Consider the following 18,063-nt stretch of genomic DNA (forward strand, 5'->3'; position numbering starts at 1 on the left):
TGGTCAGGCTCTATCTTATTTGTTCTCGTAGCCCCTGCCACTGCTGACAATTGTGCATTTCTGTGTATGGGCACTGGTCACGTCCCTGTTTGTGCTCCATCTATCCCCCTGCAAACCACACTTCTCAGGCTCCCCTGCACAGGCGGGACGCTGCTTCAGGCAGTGATTTGGAGGAGCTGCATTTCCTCCCTGCTTCCCACTCCTGCCAATCATTCCCACCCTGCACCGCCCATCCCATTCCTTGTTCTACCAACACCACCTGGCTTTGTCCCTCGAGCTCTGGGGTGGAGTGACTCCTTTTGCTGATCTCTGCATTGCCTCCCCATCCTCCTTTCGGGTTTTCAGTTCTCCCCACACTTTTGTAATTAGCTCTTTGTGTTAATTTCCTTCTATGGGACTGCCTGGCTTGGGCTCTGGTTTCCAGGCTGAGCCCTGACTGAGACAGTGATTTATCTGATTAGTCTGTCTCCTGCTGGCTTGTGAGTAACTAACCAATGACTTTTTTTTTTTTTTTTGCAGTACTGCTCTCTCACTGCTGTGGCTTCTCCCATAGCGGAGCACAGGCTCCGGACACGCAGGCTCAGCGGCCATGGCTCACGGGCCCAGCCGCTCCGCGGCATGTGGGATCTTCCCGGACCGGGGCACGAACCCGTGCCCCCCGCATCAGCAGGCGGACTCTCAACCACCGCGCCACCAGGGAAGCCCCCAATGACTTTTTAAAGAAACATGCACCACTGCTGCTGAGTTCCTGTCCCCTGCCAGGCTTGCGGCTCCCTGCAGTTGAGGCTCTCTGCCTGCTTACCTCAAGCCTGGTCTCACCAGCTGCGAGGCCCAAGTGTGACCCAACAAAGAAAGGAAATCAGCCCCAGTTCTAGGGATTGGCACCACTCAGCATCAACCCTGCTGGTCCTCACCTTGCACTCATTTGCTAACTGACCCTCTGCCTGAGAGTCTGTTCTAGAAACCCATCTAGTACTGCCCCCCTCTCCTCCCATCCCTCCGCCCAGGAGTAGGTGCTTCCCAGGCTCTGGCCAGCCCTCCCTGGGCCAATGGCTGAGGCCTTCCTACTTGCTGACATCCCTAATGACCCCTGCCTGGATTCCTGATGCTGTTTCCTATCAGGGACCCAATCCCCAAACTCTCCCCACCTGTTGGGACGTTCCATTACTGCTGTCTGCCTGCTTGTCTGCTATTGTCTGAATACACTATACTTGGACCCAGTACTGATCCTGAACCTGGAACAGTTGCCCAGCCTGTACCTGTGGGTCCATCTGTGGCAGGTGCCACCCTCACCCCCCTCCCCAGCTCAGCTGGTTCCACCCACCCATCAGTGATCACGCAGTGCCTGTCCTGGCATATATGTGCATGTATGTAAATGGAAGGAGAGAAGCCAGCCATGTGGGACACTTACGTACATGGTGATCGTGACCGAGGAGGTGACACTGCTGCTAAGGAAGGTGACCGTGATGCAGGTGTCCTGGTTTCTCAGCTTCAGCAAGTAAAACTCCACAAGGCTGTGATGCACTAGGAAACCAAAGCAGAGCAGATAACTGGGCCAGAGGTCAGTGGGTGCAATGCACAAAATGTCCCAGAGAGCAGCAGGGCAGTTGGGAAATCTCGCTCTCGCTCTTAGCAGCTGTGCGACCTGGAGCAGATTACCTGTTGTCGCAGGTTCTCAGCTTCCTCTAGTGTAAATTGGGATAATAAATTACATACCCCACAGGTCTGAATGAGAATTAAATGCGTTAATGCATATAAAGTCCTTAGACAGTGCCTGTGCCTAGGAATCATTCAATACACGAGAGTTTTTATTATTACTTGTAATCCTAGAATGTGCCACTCTTTGGCACTGTGGCACTCTTTGTTACCAACGAGTGACATTATCCTGATGGTGTGATTTTGAAAGAACCAAAAAGGGTCTATCTTATACTAAACAATTAACTCATAAAATAGAGCAACGCCCCTCCCCCCCTTAGCATACCCCCTGTGTCAGGGAACCCACCATGTGTGCAGGAGATGACTACTGCCCTCCCTGTGGTGGCTGGGTGCCTGTGTGGCATCTCCACCTGCTTGGGCAGCACAGACACCGAGGCTCTCAAAGCCGGTATTTTCGACACAGACTGGCTGAGCAGCCTGGTTCACGGTGATGTCCCCAGACCTGCTGCCCCTTTGGCAAGAGAGGTTAAGAAGGGTTACAGCTTCCCCAGCACCCCATCCTTTCCTCACTAAGGGGTAAGCCCATCTGGTGGCACCATGCAGTGACTTCGGTCTCCGAACATTTTCACAGACTCCTTTGGTGGTTGGGACATAGCTAGAGCTCTGCCCTACCTGTACTTTTTCGTTTGTCATGTTTTATGGGTGAACATTGGGAGGAGGGACTAAGTGAATTTAAGGAGAGTCAGCTCTAAGTTGGAGGAGTGATGTGGTCCATCGGGGCTCATGGGGTTAGTAACAGGACTCACTGCCAAGAACCCACAAGAAGACAAGGGAGCGCTACGTGCTCCCCACTCCACAGAGCGAAACGTCAGATGCCACGTCCCTTCTGTCTCTCTTTCTCAGTTGTTTATTATGGATGCAGATTGTTATGTTGATGGGCAAGGGCTGAACTGGAGTGGATATTTGCAATGTGGAAAAACGGCTAACTTACATAGCTTTAGGAATTTAATTCTCTGGGCTGAGTTTGATATATTATATCGCTTCTTCCTTTATCAGCATGTATCACTGATTAAGAAAGTTTCCTGAGGTTCTGCTTCTCTCTTCTCTGATTACCCTGAAAGCCCTAGGAGGGCCAGGTCTGCTAACATTTGGTGGGTAGGAGCTGGTAGTGAAATCCGACCTGCTTGGGGACATGACATGGGAAACAGCCCATGAGCCCTGGATGGTTTGCCAGGGGAAATGGGTCCAAGGCCAGGCCTGCTGCTTACTAGTTGTATCGCCTTGCCTAAGTCACTGAACCTCTCTGTGCCTCAGTTCCTTCATCTATAATCAATAACCCTCAACATCACCTCACAGAACATGATGAGGATTAAATGAGGTGATGGGGAGAAAACATTTCGGGTGAAACATTGCTCTACAAGAGAAAAGTAATATTGTGAGAAAAATGATTTTTTGGAGAAGATTCTCTGTCCATTCTGGTGCCTGCCTGGCAGAGGCCAATGGTGACTGCAGGCCAAGAGTGCTGGGTGATGGGAGCTCAGTGCCATGATGGCTTGGGAGTGGGTGAGAGCGGGAGCTGCCAGGTGGGCTACCCGGTGGGTGCCCCGTACCTCCCACCCCCAGGAGAGGATGGGTCCAGCTCTGATGCTCAGAATGGAAGGCTCAGAAGAGGCAGGTCCGCTGAGGTTTTTGAACAGACACAGCCATACTTCTGGGGGAATGGGGAGGGAGTCTCACAACAAAAATGAAACAGTCAGAAAATGTATGGCCTGGTGAATCACCCTTAGCAGGGACCTAAAAATGCCTTTAACTTCCAGGTGTTCCTCAGGCTCCCTGGCTATGCGGACAGAGAGGAGCTGTCGCGAAGCTGCCCTGGAGCTGGAAGTAGAAACGGGATGTCTGGTTCCTGCAGCCCCACCTCCGACCCGGACAAAGTCCTCCCTCAGGCTGACCTAACTGAGAAATACAGCTGAAAAGAGCAGGTTCTTGGAAGAGGGGACAGAGACACAAGTATGGAGGCAGATGATGACCTGGAAAAGGTAAAGGTTTTGGAGTCAGAAGACCTGGAGTTGAACGCTGACCTCTTCACCCACCCACGCAGCCTTGGGCACATCACCGCTCGGGGCTGGGTTCTCAGATGAGCTGATACATGTGGAAAGCCCACAGGTGACTCTTGTAACCCACTTTATTCCTAAGAAGTAGCCACGTATTCTCTCTGGCATGAAGTTAGAAACACCCCCACCTCATCTCCCAAATTCTCCCGTTGACAGAGGGAAGGGAGTTATTACTTACTGAGTTCCAGTCACTGTGCTGGTGATTGTGTACTATGTATTTTATTTTATCCTCACAATTGATTCTTTGAAATAGGTACTGTTATTTTTCCCATTTTCCACATAAGTCTATAGAGGTTCAGAAAGGTTAAAAAACACTTGTTCCTGATGACACAGCTGGTAAATGGAGAAGCCGAGATTCAGATCCAGGTCTGGGTGACCACAGAGCCTGAGCTTCGAGCTCTGTCTCACACTTCACCAGGCCCTCTAGTACCAGGAAGGTATAGCCACAAAGACCCCTCCACCAACCAACCAGACACCAGCTGATCAGAAAATCATTTAGAATTAGGTGATCATATAATGTCCCCTCCAAACCAGCATACTTCTATTCTGAACACACAATGAACCAGGATAACAGGATAACAAAATCAGGAAGTATAGTCAACCTAGTTAAGATACAAATAGCATAGGGAAGGAGGATGGTTCAGCCTGTAATGTATGTCATAGATACTAAGAAGCCCATTTCTCTCACATTAAACATCTCTCACAATCGCTGGCATCTTAGCTTCAATGAAATGCAGTGGTTAGGAGCCATAGTAAACAGCTGGAATATGTATATGAAGGTTCAGTATTCCTCGTGGACCCCGACCTAGGAGGGCTGCCAGAGTGGGAGACACATAGGATGGGCAATAAGGAGGGGGAAATGCATGCAGGAAGGAGAAATCCAAAAGGTACTCCCAAATACCACTCCAGAGAGAAACTACACTGGAAGGCAGGTTTCCATGGTGGGGTGGGGAGGAATGAAGACCAGTGTACCGACAGTAAGGTAAGATGCCGCCAAGTTTTCATCCACAGAGCAGTGGTTTGGGCTAGCTCTGAAAAGTTTTGGTTCTATCTAAGACCAGTAGCTGCTGCCCCCCACCTCTCCCTTCCCATGACATTTTTGCCCCAGGTCTTCACCTCCCACTTCAGCTACCATGCTGGGCTGGACACAGCCCAAGACAGAGCCCTGGACTCAGCTGGACAGCACACTGGCAGAGCTGAGCAGCTCATTTGCCCGCACTCACCGCAATATGGAGCCGTGGAAGTGGTCAGGAGGTAGACCTTCACTTCCTTGGGAAGTGGCTCTATCTTAACACCACCTTGTTCCACCAGTCCTAGAGATAGAGAAGCAAAGACAGCAGAGCCCTGAGGAGGCCATTTCAGGGCTCCACGGCACCCAGCCATGTATCGATTAATTCATGCACCCATTTATTCCACAGACAACTCCACTGTATACTCATGATGCGCCGTGCCCTGCGGTGAGTCCTGGGATACAAGCGACCCCATCCAGATGGGAATAAACATACAGGTAGACAACAAATACATTCTGCAGATTGTCTGGCCCATTCCCAGGGAGTATTTATAAGAAATTTGAAATGATGTCTTCAACTTGCAAAACAATCTATATGACAGTTGTTTTAGTGGCGTTTGTATCCTGTGCACTGGAGCACAGGGAGGTGCTTGAGCTGAAGAATAGTGGTTGGCAAGTCAGAGAAGGGCATCCCAGGCAGAAAGTACAGTCTGGGCAAAGGGACACAGGGTGAGGAAACATGAAATACTCTTGGCGGTATAAGGAGTTAGCATCCCTGTGGTGTTTGGAAAAAAGGGAAAGGCTAGCGAGAGATGAGGCGGGGCAGTGTGAAGTGGTTGTTAAACCGTCTGGTCCATCACATCTGTGGGAAACAGTGACATATGCCCGATGAGTAGGAAGTAATATTGATTCGCTTTATTATGGGAAACCACCCCTGCTTTAACATTTTGTCAAGCTGATATTAATTTCATTTCTATAAGCAATGGCAGGCTGCTGCGGTTCTGAGTGGCAGCCAGGAGTGGGAAGTGGGAGAGTGAGGGAGGGGGAAGACCCATTTACACTACCCAGGCGTTTTCCTGGAGCCCTCCACACTGGATGACCCCAGGATTTTCACAGCCATGATCTGCACAGGGTGAGTTGAGGCTGGAGCCTCAGCCTTCCTGAGCCCTTCTCTCCAGACTGGCCTGGATCATCCACGAGTGTGCCCAGGCCACTCGGCAGTTAGGAACCCCTCCAGCCGGCATGAGGTCTCACACCTCTAAGGTGGGCACAGTGTGCCAGCCTTGGGGATTTACAGCCTATCAGGAATTGGAGAATGGCTGGCCTAGCGAGGAAGACCTATGGTGAGCATCGGGTCTGAGAGTGGGTACAGACAATCTGGACTATACCAGTGCTTCTGGAGAGCATCCTGAGGCTGGACTTACCTGCCAGTGCCTGTGTGTGTGTGGGGGGGGGGTTGTGTGCAGAGCCAGTATGGCATCAGGCAGTGGTATAGAGGGTGAGGGGTGGGACGCAGAGAGCTAAACACCACCTTCCAGGTGAGGACAGGCTGAACGACTCATTGCTTAAGTTTTCTTTACCCTGCTCGGGTAGACCTCTTGACCATAGGAGATCAGGACTTAAAGAGGTGACAAGATTTGAACTTTCCCCAAACTGTCAAAGGAAGCCAAAGGGGTAGCGTTTACCGATCCTTGGACAGGAAAGCAGAAAAGGGTTGAAACAATCCAGACAGTGTCCAGCAAGGAAGACCTTGTAGCTGGTACAAGGAAAGGCCATCAATGGACAGGAATTCTCCAGGGCACTGATGTAGATGTGCACAGCCCTCATGTGATCACAGATCAGATAACTGTAGCCTGAACAGGGCAAAAAGAACACAACGAAGGTTTCAGTTCAAGACAAATGGAAACTCCCTCCATGCTACTTACTGTAATTTTATTGAATTTTATACTCCAACAGGCTATAAATATGTGGGATGTCCCTGGAGCCACATTTTAAAAATATTAATGAACATGGTTACTACACTCTCACTTTTCTTTTTAACTTTCCTGGGTAACTTAGTTAATTTACCAAGAAAATTGTTTACATACACACCCATTCTTCCACGATCATAAAAACTCTCTTTAAGAAAATGGGAACATACAGAGAGCTGGCGATCCCAACCCTCCCTCTCAAAACAGATATCTGTCTGCACATTTTTACCTTCTTCAGCATCACCCACACAACCAATTTTTTACAACCTCATTATACACAACCCAGCAACAAGACAATCAAGGGAGTCCCCCGCAGTTCACAGTCCATCAATGAAAGCCAATGCGTTAGACCTTCAAGATGGCAGAGTAAGACACGGAGATCAACTTCCTCCCCACAAATACATCAAAAATACATCTACATGTGGAACAACTCCTGTAGAACACCTACTGAACGCTGGCTGAAGACCTCAGACTTCCCAAAAGGCAAGAAACTCCCCACGTACCTGGGTAGGGCAAAAGAAAAAAGAAAAAACAGAGACAAAAGAAGATAGGACCTGCCCCTTGGGAATGGATCTGTGAAGGAGGAAAGGTTTCCACACACTAGGAAGCCCCTTCACTGGAGGAGACAGAGGGTGGTGGGAGGGGAAGCTTTGGAGCCACAGAGGAGAGCACAGCCACAGGGGTGCAGAGGGAAGAGTGGAGAGATTCCTGCACAGAGGATCGGTGCTGACCAGCACTCACCAGCCCGAGAGGCTTGTCTGCTCACCCGCCAGGACGGGTCAGGACTGGGAGCTGAGGCTCAGGCTTAGGTCAGATCCCAGGGAGAGGACTGGGGTTGGCTGCGTGAACACAGCCTGAAGGGGCTAGTGCACCACAGCTAGCCGGGAGGGAGTCCGGGAAGAAGTCTGGAACTGCCTAAGAGGCAAGAGACCATTGTTTCGGGGTGCACGAGGAGAGGGAATTCAGACCACCGCCTAAACGAGCTCCAGAGACGGGCGCGAGCCTCGGCTATCAGCACAGACCCCAGAGACGGGCATGAGACGCTAAGGCTGCTGCTGCAGCCACCAAAAAGCCTGTGTGCAAGCACACATCACTATCCACACCTCCCCTCCCGGGAGCCTGTGCAGCCCGCCACTGCCAGGGTCCCGTGATCCAGGGACAAATTCCCTGGGAGAACACATGGTGCACCTCAGGCTGTTGCAATGTCACACTGGCCTCTGCTGCTACAGGCTCACCCTGTATTCCAATTATTACTACTGTACCCCTCCCTCCCCACAGCATGAGACAGCCAGAGCCCCCTAATCAGCCGCTGCTTCATCCCCTCCTGTCTGGGCAGGGAACAGATGCCTGAGGGCGACCTACATGCAGGGCCAAAACCAAAGCTGAACCCCAGGAGCTGTGCAAACAGAAAGGGAAATTTCTCTGTGCAGCCTCAGCAGCAGAAGATTAAATCCCCACAATCAACTTGAGGTTCCCTACATCTGTGGAATACCTGAATAGACAACGAATCAACAAAAAATTGAGGCGGTGGACTTTGGGAGCAACTGTAGACTTGGGGTTTGCTGTCTGTGACTGATTTGTTTCTGATTTTTATATTTATCTTAGTATAGATTTTAGCACTTGTTATCATTGGTGGATTTGTTTATTGGTTTTGTTGCTCTCTTGTTTTTATTATTATTTTATTATTACTTTTTAAAAATATATTTTTTTATTTTATTATTATTTCTTTCTTTCTTTTTTTCTCCCTTTTCTTCTGAGGTGTGTGGCTGACAGGGTCTTGGTGCTCTGGCCTGGTGTCAGGCCTGAGCCTCTGAGGCGGGAGAGCTGAGTTCAGGACACTGGACCACCAGAGACCTCCTGACCCCACGTAATATCAATCGGCGAGAACTCTCCAAGAAATCTCCATCTCAATGCTAAGACCCAGTTCCACCCAACAGAGCTGGGCATGGCATAGGGCATCCAGCAAGCTCCAGTGCTGGACGCCCCATGCCAAACAACTAGCAAGACAGGAACAAAACCCAACCCATTAGCAGAGAGGCTGCCTAAAATCATACTAAGTTCACAGACACCCCAAAACACACCACCGTACACAGCCTTGCCCACCAGAAAGACAAGATCCAGCCCCACTCACCAGAACACAGGCACCAGTCCCCTCCACCAGGAAGCCTACACAAGCCACTGGACCAACCTCACCCACTGACCATAGACACCAAAAACAACAGGAACTATGTACCTGCAGCCTGAAAAAAGGAGACCCCAAACACAGTAAGTTAAACAAAATGAGAAAACAGGTATATGCAGCAGATGAAGGAGCAAGGTAAAAACCCTCCAGACCAAACAAATGAAGAGGAAACAGGCAGTCTACCTGAAAAAGAATTCAGAGTAATGATAGTAAAGATGATCCAATATCTTGGAAATAGAATGCAGAAAATACAAGAAACATTTAACAAGGAACAAGAAGAACTAAAGAGCAAACAAACAATAATGAACAACACAATAAATGAAATTTAAAATTCCCTAGAAGGAATCAATAGCAGAATAACTGAGGCAGAAGAACGGATAAGGGACCTGGAAGATAAAATAGTGGAAATAACTACTGAGCAGAATAAAGAAAAAAGAATGAAAAGAATTGAGGACAGTCTCAGAGACCTCTGGGACAACATTAAATGTGCCAACATTCGAATTATAGGGGTCCCAGAAGAAGACAAAAAAAAAAAGGTCTGAGAAAATATATGAAGAGATTATAGTTGAAAACTTCCCTAATATGGGAAAGGAAATAGTTAAGTCCAGGAAGTGCAGAGAGTCCCATACAGGATAAATCCAAGGAGAAACACGCCAAGACACATATGAATCAAATTATCAAAAATTAAATACAAAGAAAAAATATTAAAAGCAGCAAAGGAAAAGCAACAAATAACATACAAGGGAATCCCCATAAGGTTAACAGCTGATCTGTCAGTAGAAATTCTGCAAGTCAGAAGGGAGTGGCAGGACATATTTAAAGTGATGAAAGGGAAAAACCTACAACCAAGATTACTCTACCCAGCAAGGATCTCATTCAGATTTGATGGAGAATTAAAATCTTTACAAACAAACAAAAGTTAAGAGAATTCAGCACCACCAAACCAGCTCTACAACAAATGCTAAAGGAACTTCTCTAGGTAGGAAACACAAGAGACGGAAAAGACCTACAATAACAAACCCAAAGCAATTAAGAAAATGGTAATGGGAACATATGTATCGATAATTACCTTAAATGTAAATGGATTAATTGCTCCAACCAAAAGACATAGACTGGCTGAATGGATACAAAAACAAGACCTGTATATATGCTGTCTACAAGAGACCCACTTCAGACCTACAGACACATACAGACTGAAAGTGAGGGGTTGGAAAAAGATATTCCATGCAGATGGAAATCAAAAGAAAGCTGGAGTAGCCATTCTCATATCAGACAAAATAGACTTTAAAATAAAGCCTATTACAAAAGACAAAGAAAGACACTACATAATGATCAAGGGATCAACCCAAGAAGAAGATATAACAATTGTAAATATTTATGCACCCAACATAGGAGCACCTCAATACATAATGCAAATGCTAACAGCCATAAAAGGGGAAACAGACAGTAACACAATTGTAGTAGGGGACTTTAACACCCCACTTTCACCAATGGACAGATCATCCAAAATAAAAATAAATAAGGAAACACAAGCTTTAAATGACACATTAAACAAGATGGACTTAATTGACATTCATAGGATATTCCATCCAAATACAACAGAATACACTTTCTTCACATGTGCTCATGGAACATTCTCCATGATAGATCACATCTTGGGTCACAAATCAAGCCTTGGTAAATTTAAGAAAATTGAAATTGTATCAAGTATCTTTTCCAATCACAATGTTATGAGACCAGATATCAATTACAGGGAAAAAAATGTAAAAAAGACAAACACATGTAGGCTAAACAATATGCTACTGACTAACCAAGAGATCACAGAATAAATCAAAGAGGAAATCAAAAAATACCTAGAAACGAATGACAATGAAAGCACGATGATCCAAAACCTATGGGATGCAGCAAAAGCAGTTCTAAGAGGGAAGTTTATAGCAATACAATCCTACCTCAGGAAACAAGAAAAATCTCAAATTAACATCCTAACCTTACACCTAAAGCAATTAGAGAAAGAAGAGCAGAAAAACCCCAAAGTTAGCAGAAGGAAAAAAATCATAAAGATCAGATCAGAAATAAATGAAAAAGAAATGAAGGAAACAATGGCAAAGATCAATAAAACTAAAAGCTGGTTCTTTGAGAAGATAAACAAAATTGATAAACCATTAACCAGATTCATCAAGAAAAACAGGGTCAAGACTCAAATCAACAGAATTAGAAATGAAATAGGAGAGGTAACAACTGACACTGCAGAAATACAAAGAATCATGAGGGATTACTACACGCAACGCTATGCCAATAAAATGGACAACCTGGAAGAAATGGACAAATTCTTAGAAAAGCACAACCTTCTGAGACTGAACGAGGAAGAAATAGAAAGTATAAACAGACCAATCACAAGCACTGAAATTGAAACTGTGATAAAAAATCTTCCAACAAACAAAAGCCCAGGACCGGATAACTTCACAGGTGAATTCTATCAAACATTTAGAGAAGAACTAAGACCTATCCTTCTCAAACTCTCCCAAAATATAGCAGAGGGAGGAACACTCCCAAACTCATTCTACAAGGCCACCATCACCCTTATACCTAAACCAGACAAAGATGTCACAAAAAAAGAAAACTACAGACCAACATGACTGATGAACATAGATGCAAAAATCCTCAATGAAATACTTGCAAACAGAATCTAACAGCACATTAAAAGGATCATACACCATGATCAAGTGGGATTTATCCCAGGAATGCAAGGATTCTTCAGTATATGCAAATCAACCAATGTGATACACGATATTAACAAATTGAAGGATAAAAACCTATAATAATCTCAATAGATGCAGAAAAAGCTTTCCACAAAATTCAACACCCATTTATGATAAAAACTCTCCAGAAAGTAGGCACAGAGGGAACTTACTTCAACATAATAAAGGCCATATATGACAAACCCACAGCCAACATCATTCTCAATGGTGAAAAACTGAAACCATTTCCTCTAAGATCAGGAACAAGACAAGTTTGCCCACTCTTACCACTCTTATTCAACATAATTTTGGAAGTTTTAGCCACAGTAATAAGAGAAGAAAAAGAAATAAAATGAATCCGTATTGGAAAAGAAGAAATAAAACTGTCACTATTTGTAGATGACATGATACTATACATAGAGAGCCCTAAAGATGCTACCAGAAAACTACTAGAGCTAATCAATGAATTTGGTAAAATAGCAGGATACAAAATTAATGCACAGAAATCTCTGGCATTCCTATACACTAATGATGAAAAATCTGAAAGAGAATTTAAGGAAACACTCCCATTTACCACTGCAACAAAAAGAATAAAATACCTAGGAATAAACCTAACTAAGGAGACAAAAGACCTGTATGCAGAAAACTATAAGACACTGATGAAAGAAATTAAAGATGATACAAACAGATGGGAGACATACCATGTTCTTGGATTGGAAGAATCACCATTGTGTAAATGACTATACTTCCCAAAGCAATCTACAGATTCAAAGCAATCCCTATCAAACTATCAATGGCATTTTACACAGAACTAGAACAAAAAAATTCACAATTTGTATGGAAACACAAAAGACCCCAAATAGCCAAAGCAATCTTGAGAAAGAAAAACAGACCTGGAGGAATCAGGCTCCCTGACTTCAGACTATACTACAAAGCTACAGTAATCAAGACAGTATGGTAGTGGTACAAAAACAGAAATATGGATCAATGGTACAGGATAGAAAGCCCAGAGATAAACTCACACACATATGGTCACCTTTTTTTGATAAAGGAGGCAAGAGTATACAATGGAGAAAAGACAGCCTCTTCAATAAGTGATGTTGGGAAAACTGGACACCTACATGTAAAAGAATGAAATTAGAACACTCCCGAATACCATACACAAAAATAAACTCAAAATGGATTAAAGACCTAAATATAAGGGCAGACACTATAAAACACTTTGGGGAAAACATAGGCAGAACACTCTATGACAAAAATCACAGCAAGATCCTTTTTGACCCATCTCCTAGAGAAATGGAAATATAAACAAATGGGACCTAATGAAACAAAAGCTTTTGCACAGCAAAGGAAACCATAAACAAGACGAAAAGAGAACCCTCAGAATGGGAGAAAATATTTGCAAACAAAGCGACTGACAAAGGATTAATCTCCCAAATATACAAGCAGCTCATGCAGCTCAATATCAAAAAAACAAACAACCCAATCCAAAAATGGGTAGAAGACCTAAGTAGATATTTCTCCAAAGTAGATATACAGATTGCCAACAAACACATGAAAGGATGCGCAACATCATTAATCATTAGAGAAATGCAATCAAAACTACAATGAGGTATCACCTCACACTGGTCAGACTGGCCATCATCAAAAAATCTACAAACAATAAATGCTGGAGAGGGTGTGGAGAAAAGAGAACCCTCTTGCACTTCTGTTGGGAATGTAAATTGATACAGCCACTGTGGAGAACAGTATGGAGGTTCCTTAAAAAACTAAAAGTATAACTACCATATAACCCAGGAATCCACTACTGGGCATATACCCTGAGAAAACCATAATTCAAAAAGAGTCGTGTACCACAATGTTCATTGCAGCTCTATTTACAATAGCCAGGACATGGAAGCAACCTACTTGTCCATCGACAGATGAATGGATAAAGAAGATGTGGCACATATATACAATGGAATATTACTCAGCCATTAAAAGAAACAAAAATTGAGTTATTTGTAGTGAGGTGGATGGACCTGGAGTCTGTCATACAGAGTGAAGTAAGTCAGAAAGAGAAAAACAAATATCGTATGCTAACATATATATATGGACTCTAAAAAAAAAAAAAAGGTTCTAATGAACCTAGGGCAGGACAGGAATAAAGACACAGACGTAGAGAATGGACTCAAGGACACAGGGAGGGGAAAGGGTAAGCCTGGACGAAGTGAGAGAGTGGCATGGACATATATACACTACCAAATGTAAAATAGATAGCTAGTGGGAAGCAGCTACATCGCACAGGGAGATCAGCTCGGTGCTTTGTGACCACCTAGAGGGGTGGGATAGGGAGTGTGGGAGTTAGACGCAAGAAGAAGGAGGGGATATGGGGATATATGTGTACATATAGGTGATTCACTTTGTTATATAGCAGAAACTAACACAACATTTTAAAGCAATTATACTCCAATAAAGATGTTAAAAAAAAAAGAAAGGGGAAGGGTTGGTGTGTAAGCACGTTCATTGTATTATTATTAACAACAATAATAAAAATTGGAACCCACCTAAAAAAAAAAAAAGTCACCTCACCAAGTGACTGATACACTGAATTTGCCAAATGTCCCAATATAACAGACACTTGGTTTTCTGGTTATTGTTGTTGTTGACTATTTTATTTTATTTTATTTTTATACAGCAGGTTCTTATTAGTTATCTATTTTATACATATTAGTGTATATATGTCAATCCCAGTCTCCCAGTTCATCACACCACCACCACCACCACCCACCCCCACTTTCCCCCTTTTGTTGACTATTTTAAAATTTGTAATAATTCACACTGAATGAATTTGCTGGGGCTAAGAGGTCTATAATGAGCCATAACTCCAGGGTTTAGGGTCTTCAGACTCTTCTTTCACCTTGGGACCCCCTCTCTGGGACCAGAACCAAGTCTGAGTTGCTTGCTGACTTTCCTTTCCCCCAGAGTTGGAACACTGTCTATGGCCGACCTCCTTCTAGCTATAACAGGGAGCTGGGAGACACAGATTGTGTCTTCCCTTCTCAGATTGTGTTATGAAGAAAAAAAAGTGGCCAATTAAAATGCCAAAGAAAATTTCAAAAGCCATTAAAATCAAACCATCCCATCTGATCGGAATTGCTGAAAAAATTTATGAATTGTTAAAAGAAACATGTTTTTGGAAAATCAGTAAAGTTGGTAAGTTTGGATTAGTGGTTACTCAACACAGTGGTCAAAAGAATCCTTAAAATGTTAAAATTTTGGTAAAGCAGGAAAAGGTTAAAAACATAGTAATCAAAAATCAAAATGAAATTCCCATATGAAATGTTGATAGGTTGGCTATATTCATAAGAATATAAGAAGACTACACAATCCTTAACGCTTAGCTGCTTTTTTTTTTTTTTTTTTTTTTTTTTTTTGCGGTACGCGGGCCTCTCACTGCTGTGGCCTCTCCCATAGCGGAGCACAGGCTCCGGACGCGCAGGCTCAGTGGCCATGGTTCACGGACCCAGCCGCTCCACGGCATGTGGGATCTTCCCGGACCGGGGCAGGAACCCACGTTCCCTGCATCGGCAGGCGGACTCTCAACCACTGTGCCACCAGGGAAGCCCCAACGCTTAGCTTTTGATAAATTTAAAATTATGCTAAGAATATATTCAATTAATATTTCCAAAAAGAACATTCCAGAAGAATACATTTAGAAGAGAAGAAATGCATATTCACTGAATGTATTCAAGAAGATTATCTTGAAAGCAATTTTAGAGAACTTAAATTTAGTTAGTTTGGGGAAATGGTCATGCACTGAATTGCTCCTTCAGCTAGCTAGCTTTGGGCACATCAGTCTGTTTCTGCCACAGCGAGGTTCTGCAGAGGATGCAGCTACTGTGGACTCTGCCACAAAGTGGGGCCCAGGAAGAAGAGAAGTTATTGGCTTGAGTGACGTTGGATCACAGCAGGGCCTAAGAAGTGGGGAGGGAGCCTAAATATGGAGCAGGCTTTTAATTTCAGGCACTCCTCCCCTAGAATACCTGGGCTCCAAAGACATCCATTTAATAAGTGCTGAGTAAGCTTGATGGGACACAGCAAAGGATACTGTAAGGAAGACCCCCTACGGCCCATACTGGCTGACTCAACACGAAGCCTGTTGGTAAATTCCAGTCTCTGGGGCAGCCATACATCAACTCTCTCTGGCTTTCTGACCTGCAGAAATGGAGGTGGGACAGCCCGGTTGGTCTTGGCCTCCGTTGACGTAGTAGTCCACATGTCCAACAGGAATCCGAATACCCAAATCTGCAAGGAGGCAGAACCCCGTTACCCTCTTACTGCAGGGGCCTATTTTCCAGGTCCCATAGCAGGGTCCACCGGCAGCAGAGCCTGAGGTCTGACCTTGGGGGCCCACCCCCTCTCTGTGCTGAATGGGTGCCCACTTCATTCCTAAGTGCTGGGAGACTACCGAACTAGCCCTCAGATGGTTTTCTAAACAGGTTTTGCCATGCTGAAAGGAAGCTAAGAATACATTTATAAGAAGATACTCATATTTGCCTAATAAAATCAAGAAAAATATCCCTTAATATAAGTTTTTATGAATCAGTAAATGTTATAATAAGTTCGGTAAATTTCCTTGTTGAATAGTTTCTATTTTGCTTCAAGTGATAGTTCAGATATGTGTGTGTGGGACCACATTTCCAGTCTCCCACATATTTTTGTGCTTTCATGACTGAGCAGAAATATAATCTGGCTACAAAGAGATGAGTTTGAGAGGCTGTAGCCTGCATCTCATCATTGTGACTGTATTTGATCCCTCAGACTTGGTCAGATTCAGCTGCCAAAGACCCTGATTTTCTTGTTCATATTATCGATCACAGTTGTAAGCAACTGAGCGTGTATTACTTGCTTAACGTCATCTATCCAGGGGTTAAGCGATGACCTAGAATTCATCCTCTCCCATCATCTGTCGGGTCAGCTCTACCTCCAAAGTATATTTTGAGTCTTTCTACTTCTCTCCATCTCTACTGCCACCACCTTCGCCCATGCCACTATTGTGCCCCTCACCCAGGCCAGCACTGCAAACACCCTCCAGTGAGCCTTCCCTTACTGCCCACTGGCAGTCCATTCTCTGCCCAGCAGCCAGAGTATTCTTTTAAGGAAATCCAAATCGCCGCCCTCTCCTCACTGATCATAGAATAAAATTTAAACTCCTCGCCATGTCCAGCCTGGTCCTGCTCCCTTTTCTCAGCACATCACTCACTGCGCTCTAACCACGTGGCTCTTCTGCCTGTCCCCACCCACAAGGCTTTCATTTTGGCTGTCCTCTCCCCCTAGAGTGTTCTTCTCCCCGTTCTTTCCAGTACTGGCTCATTCTCATCCAAAAAGTCTCACCTCAAATATCACCTCCTTGGCCAGATTTCCCTCAATAATCCTATTTGAAGTAGACCCTGAACCTGCTGCTGAGTCACACTTCTCCCATATCCTCATTATCATAATCACAGGGTGGAATTATCTTGACTCCTCGCTTGTATGTAAGCTCCACCACGGCAGGGCCTTTACCCGTCTTTTTTCCTGCTGTATCCCCAACACCAGCACAGTACCTGGCACACGTTAGTGCCAAATACTTATTTATTGAACAAATTAGTGAACGAACGCTTGCCGACTAGCTTGTAAATTCCATGTGGGCAGGGATCTTATTTGGTGCCTTGTGCATTGTAGTATCCTCAGTGCCTGCTACATAGATCATAAAGACCGACTGAACAAATGGAATGCCTTTTTTTTTAATCACATTAGGAAGTGGCTCCAACTTTGAAGGGGACTGAGAGGCCTAGCACAGGTAATCAGGGACCCATGAATCACCTATTTAGCAAATTTAGGAATATAAGGCGTTAACCTTGTTAATTGACATGTTTAATTAACTTAATAGCTAAGCAGAGGGCTATGGGCTTTGGTTTCCTATCTGTGAAATGGAGGTGGCAAAGAGGGTTGAATAATATGATTGCATGAGTTTCTTCCAGAATCCTGAATCCGTGAGTCTTGAATGCTAAAAGAAGGCTTCTAGCCAAATGGAATGACACATGGCCATCTCTCAGTTGAACTGCAAACTCTTCTGGTCAGAGACTAATGTAATTTCTTCTTGTATCCAACACACTGAGCATGGGGCCTGGCACCAGACTCTGTGGGTGTTTGACGTCGAGTAGAAATGAGGAGGAGTGGCCGCTGGTCAGAAGAGCTTAATTTGGTCACGATGGATTCAGAGCTGGGGGTTCTTGACTGTGCCACTCATTACTGGAGGGGGCAATTCTCATTCTTCACTAGACTGAGGGCTGGCCTTATCCTCTGGGGAGGAGGGAAGTCCTGATAGGTCTGAGTACCTGCCCCAGGAGTGGAATGCCCCAATTTCCTGGGG

At 44.8% G+C, this 18,063-nt stretch overlaps 1 protein-coding gene across 1 annotated transcript in view; it reads right to left on the minus strand.

The window, feature by feature from the left end:
* The window catches only part of PLA1A (phospholipase A1 member A), a 31,228-nt gene that overhangs the window by 3,206 nt on the left and 9,959 nt on the right, over positions 1-18,063 (minus strand). Inside the window, exons 3-7 of the mRNA XM_079921429.1 lie at positions 17,125-17,254; positions 15,867-16,161; positions 6,465-6,632; positions 4,994-5,083; positions 1,416-1,524 (exon numbers count right to left, since the gene is read on the minus strand). Of these exons, the coding sequence (XP_079777555.1) occupies positions 1,416-1,524; positions 4,994-5,083; positions 6,465-6,632; positions 15,867-16,161; positions 17,125-17,254 (792 nt within the window). The remainder of the gene's footprint in view (positions 1-1,415; positions 1,525-4,993; positions 5,084-6,464; positions 6,633-15,866; positions 16,162-17,124; positions 17,255-18,063) is intronic.

The sequence above is a fragment of the Stenella coeruleoalba genome, assembly GCF_951394435.1.
Source record: "Stenella coeruleoalba genome assembly, chromosome: 5".
NCBI lineage: Eukaryota > Metazoa > Chordata > Mammalia > Artiodactyla > Delphinidae > Stenella > Stenella coeruleoalba.